The sequence below is a fragment of the Atta colombica genome, unplaced genomic scaffold, assembly GCF_001594045.1.
Source record: "Atta colombica isolate Treedump-2 unplaced genomic scaffold, Acol1.0 scaffold134, whole genome shotgun sequence".
In the NCBI taxonomy this organism is placed as follows: domain Eukaryota; kingdom Metazoa; phylum Arthropoda; class Insecta; order Hymenoptera; family Formicidae; genus Atta; species Atta colombica.
In genome coordinates, this window is record NW_017259222.1 from 275,368 (window position 1) to 281,114 (window position 5,747).

General features: G+C 30.3%; 1 protein-coding gene across 2 annotated transcripts in view; it reads right to left on the minus strand.

Annotated features, from left to right (window-relative positions):
• LOC108684366 (cullin-1) overlaps positions 1–3,029 on the minus strand; it is an 8,275-nt gene extending 5,246 nt beyond the window's left edge. Inside the window, exons 1-3 of one of the 2 annotated variants that reach the window (XM_018188640.1) lie at positions 2,784–3,029; positions 336–556; positions 65–227 (exon numbers count right to left, since the gene is read on the minus strand). In XM_018188640.1, coding sequence (XP_018044129.1) covers positions 65–227; positions 336–499 — 327 coding nt within the window. In that variant the 5' untranslated portion in view covers positions 500–556; positions 2,784–3,029. Of the gene's footprint in view, positions 1–64; positions 228–335; positions 557–1,974; positions 2,111–2,783 lie in introns of those variants that run through there. The other variant, XM_018188641.1, reaches the window with a different exon arrangement.
• Positions 3,030–5,747: the final 2,718 nt, after the last annotated feature.

The following is a 5,747-nucleotide window of genomic DNA, read 5'->3' on the forward strand; positions in this document are numbered from 1 at the left end:
TATATATATATATAATACTTATTTGACTCTTTTAATTAAAAGCATAATATTTGCATATATTTACTTTGAGTAAACTAATAAGATAATTCCTAAGAAAATCACGCAGACGTTTGTACAGCTCCAAACCTACTAACTGCGCACCTCCTTGTTGAATTTGTCCCTTTTTACTTTTAGTTGATGCTCTAGTCAATTGCTGATGAACGCTTGTACAATAATTATATACATGTCTGTAGAATTTTTTTTACAATGTAATAAGAAAATATGTCAGAGTGATAAGTTTACAAAATAAAAAAAAAAGGAAAAATAAGAAATATCTTCCATGATGTAAAGGATACGTGTACAGCTCTATGTATCTCGGCTTGGACATACACTGTCTGTTATAAACTTGCTCTATGCCTTCACGCAAATCTCCCCAAATTTGATCCAAATCAATTTGTTTGAGACCTGGAGGACCACCTTGATGACTTCCAGCCCCTCCGCCGCCTCTGTGCCCTGACATCTTGTTCCTGTATGCTTGTCGAGTGAGCGTCAGTGTTACTGTATGCTACTATAATTTCTGTAGAAATAAATGTAAATTTAACATTGGATATTTCTTCTAAATCCCATATCAAACTACACATTGGAAATTAAGAGCAGGAGTATAGAGTTTTGCATAATGCATAAGAAAATGAAGTAATGAAACTTTTTCATTTTCTTCCTTCCTATAAAATAAAAGACATTGATTGAAATTGACTTTCTTTTAAAAGATATTCAGAGACAAACTTGCATCGCTATATAAACATATATATATATAAAGAAAATTAGCCAATCATTATTTCTTTTAAAGACGCACGAAAAACGCGGTTGGATAATTTTTTTATGCATACATTTATGCGACAATACAAATTTGTGTGGATACCTTTATGCTTTACGTATTATACGTTATGCAAAGTCTGTATTCTGGTTTTAAGAATGGCAAATTAAAGCCCATTTTCAACCAACTCCGATTAATTTAATCGATATCGTGTTATTAAATAATATGAATAAAACTATCAAATTAATTAATAGAATTATTTAACATAATATTGAAAAAAATTAAGAACAACGAATTGTATATTAGAAATGTTGATTTAAATGATTCTGTCGATTGAGTTAATTGTCGATTAAAATTAATCGAAGTTAATCTAAATAACCCTAAAGATTAGAATTTGATTAGTTGGATAAGTTTAATTTTAATCCATTTCGTTCTCGTTGGTTAAACTATTCTCTCTAATTCTAATCTTTGCAATCCTCAGTATTTAAAGCCAGTTAAGCCGCAATCAGACTAGAAATTGGCATTAGATTGGAATTTCACCAATCAAATTATACTAAATTTGAGATCGATTTTTTTCCCTTCTGATTGGTTGAATTCTAATCCAATCTTTCTTTCTAGTCTAATATGGCCAGATTAAAATTAACCAATCAGAAAAAAAGCAAATATCAAGAGATTGAAATTAACCAATCAGAAAAAAAGCAGATATCAAGCAAATTCAAGTAAATTATGTTTTAATTACTCAATTTCTGTCTGATGTAGGCATAGTGTATAATTAAGGATTGTTAACGTCAAATGTTTTAACTTGCTTCTACCATCTATTCACTTTAATGCCCTCATTGGATTGAGTAAGAATTATGGTAAAATGTTGGAGCACGTTGGAGCATGCGACGCAAATAAACCTTTTGACACAGAGTTGACAAGAGACCTGAGACAATATTCTCGAAAAATATTGTATACCCAAATGTACAAAAATACTATAAGTATATCATGGGTTTCTGTAATATCTTTGTATATAGTATTTTTCGAAAATAAGGCTGTTCTTTATCAAAGAATCTCTAAACTGAGTCATATGATGCAATAAACTAAAACAAACTATATTTGTTTCACTTTAACTTATTACATATGTTATAATTCAGAATATAAATTACAGTGCAATAAAATATAAGTATTGAAGAAATTACTTCTTTGCAATATTAAGTTGTTCTTTGGTGCTTCACTAAAACCTTCTATTTATCTTGCTCTATCATTTTCATCAAATTTCACGGCTCAGATTCAGAATATGCTTTTATCGATAAATGTGCAATTTTATTTCTGAAATCCTTTAATACATGTAACTATGTATATAAACACACACATACATACAAACATATACACACACACACACACACACAGATCACTACTAATATGTGTTATAATAAGTATTTTGAATATGGGTCCAAATATGTATTTTAAATACATTTATGTACACTAATTCAACTACAAAGAACCAAATCTGTTGTACATCTAAAGGCAATTATGTTATTCCTGAATTATTTTTATAGAATATATTTTTTTAACTCGGGATAAAAATATAAAACGAAAATTCAGATAGTTGAACGATATTATTAACGTATCACAAGTTAGAATAAAATTTTATAGAATTGAAATTGTTAGAGTAGAATTTTATAGAATTCCAAATTCTTCGTAGAAAAAAAGCTTTGAAAAAGGGCAAGGTTAATCGACGATGGGTATTCCGTTATATTGTGTTATGCACTTGTTCCTTTGGAGAGACTAAGAAAGACAGATAAAAACACACATACACATACACAAATACACACACGCACACACATGGACAAAGAGCGAGCAAATGAGAGATGTCGAAATAAAGGCTTATACGCATTCTCTCGCTACAAGCTATTTTTTCTCTCAACAAAAAAAAAATGAATACATCGGAGGAAGAAAAAACATTACTTATCGTGAATGGAATGTTCAAAGAAGAATATGCACTCACTTGTCGATGTTCACCACGACATAACAGGATAACAACGGTCGAGGGATAACTCTCGGTATGAAAACGCGGATCTAGCCCGCTTTATTCCACAAACGTCGGAATGGACGGTGTCCAAAAGTTTCCTTACAGGAAATTTTCCAACGGGACTAAACGCCCGGACCTGCACAATTCGTCGTGTACAACAACGAGCACAGCGGACAACCGGAGCAAACCAACGTACGTGCTCAAAAAATTACTTACGATCGCGGCTCCACTACTTCGGTTCTGACAGGTTAGGCCGCAACGTTACCAACTGCAGCACATGATTTAACTGTAAGAAATTTACTGGATATAGACACAATAGAGATATCAACAGCGTCAGGGCTGTATGGCAGAACGAAAGTATATCAAATCGGAGGAGAGAACAGGGAGTTGATTGTGTATCTTAAAATGAGATGAAAATTACAAAAGTGAGCACATTCACTAGTTATTAACTAGTGCATAATTAAATTATGAATATTCTAGTAAATTTGTTCACTTTTGTTATTTTCACCTCATTTCGAGATACACAATCGATTCCCAGGCCTGAAATCGAGACGAGGGGCTTGATTGTATTTTGAAATAAGGTAAAAATTACAAGAATGAGCAATGGTTATTATCTATGATACTAGATATTAGCCAATTAAATTATGAATATTCTAGTGAATTTGTTCACTTTTATAATTTTCATCTCATTTCAAGATACAGTCGACCGAGGAACGCCCTGATATTTTTCTCTGTTGTCATCAATTGTTTACATAACATGATAGAAGTAGACAAGTAATCTGTTTTCTGTTTCTGCACTTGCTACACTGCTCTAGTTTCCACCGAGGATTTAATCTGGATCAGAATGTAAAGCTCATTCTACAATGGGCAGTAGTAGCAGTAATTAAAGAAAAGGCGTAGAAATCGACTAATCATAATTGATTATCCTTCTCACATTCGACTATGATTGATTGATTTCTACGCCTACTCCTTAATCGACTACTGTTACTGCTCATTGTAGAATTGGCTTAAGAACCAACTACTGTCGGGCATTCCCCTTTCGTTTGTGTAACAGGGGAATACTCGATTGTAGTTGGTTAGTTCTTACATTCTGATCCGGATTAAACCCTCAGTGGAAACTAGGCCACTGTTATTAAGTATGACAGTATTAAGTATTGATAAGTGTTAAGTGTTCTGATTGGTCATCACTCAAATGATTTAGCAGCCAATGGCTGCATTCAACCAAGAAAACTAATTATTTAGCGCTTTGTGATTCTTTAATATGATTGCTTTTGATTCTTCACTGAATATAATTGTAGAAACCAATTATATCGAAGAATTATTAAACTAATTATTTTTCTTTGCTGAACGCAGCCATTTATCGGAGGTCGATTTTATATCTTCAAATAAGGTGAAAATTACATGTAAGCGAGCAAATTTACTAGGTGTTGATCGATGAAATAATCAGTATTCTAGTAAATGCACTCACTTTTATAATTTTCACCTCATTTCAAGATACAGAATGAACTGATTTATTTGTTTATTATTTATTTCAAATGGCTTAATAGTTGATTGGTAGATTTTGTAAACTCTCTTGCAAACGACGCCATTTTTAATATTTTTTAATACTTTTGATACTGACATAAGTTGGTCGCGCTTTTTTGATAAATTTAGGATTCTGTCTGCATTCAATGTGCAATAAACTGATTGGCTCTCACATCAATTTTTGCCACGCAGCAAGAGTTATCATATTCTGTGTGCAGAAGCCATAAAAGGTTTAGATGTAAACTAAACCTCAATCAATGGTTGATTTTGTCTAGTTTTTTTTAGTAAAGATCTAGCGACGTTCAGAATTTATAGTTGGCAACGCTATTTCAAACAAAATTCAAGAATTAAATGACCGTTTTTCGCAGCGAGTATATACTACGAACAAGTGCGAAAATAAATGTTTTATTTGAGTATTTTGTATCTGTCTACTTTTTTTGTGTTAATCACTTGATTGCTTATTCAGTGACACGCACGTGCATCCTTTTAACGAAGAGAAGATTTTTTTAACGGAACTGACAAGGTATGTTTTCGAAGGCAGTCTGTAAACAATTTTCTTCAAACTGAATTAAACTTAAAAACTTATTTATTACACGCAAATTTTTATAACGGTATTGAATTATTATATATTTTGTACACGTAAGTTATAATAGATTAATTTGTTTTTATAAAATGATGGTAAGCATGTGATATGTTCCTTCTATTATTGTTTGTTGAAACTCACATATTTTATTTATTTTCAAGCATGAAAATTTGTTTTTTTTTTTAAATATGTAATAGTAAAATTTATATCAATTTTAGAATTGATTTCGCCTATGCATGTATATGATGTGTATAACGGTCTAAAATATTTTATATTCTTAAATTTTATATTCTTAAATTTTCTAATATTTTATAGTTATTTATATTTGTATAAGTCATATTGTCAGAATTGTTAAATTAAAGAAATTTATTAAGATTATGACCCTTAAAATGGTTTTGTATATCAAAGTATTAATTCATTAAATGTATATCCTTAATAATCAATGTATACATATCTTAATTTGATAAGTAAATGTATTCTCAAGCTGTGAACTTTTACTAATAAATGTATATATTGTTATGTCTAGTGAAAAAAGATGCCTTAATTTAAGTGAATTTTTCTAATAGCAAATGTATACATTAGGACTACATGCTACATGTACATTTTATTAAATCTTTGCTTTATTATGCATAAATCTACAATACATTAAAAATAATAAAAACTAAAAAAATTAAACAGATTGTCCCTAGATAAGATAGGATGTAAATGAATATATTTATTAGGAGTAGCAAGCATTTTATATTTAGTTGATATTTTTGCTGAAATCTTACATAAATACAATGACATTTATTAAATTTTATGCATTGACTGTGAAATATATATATATATATGTA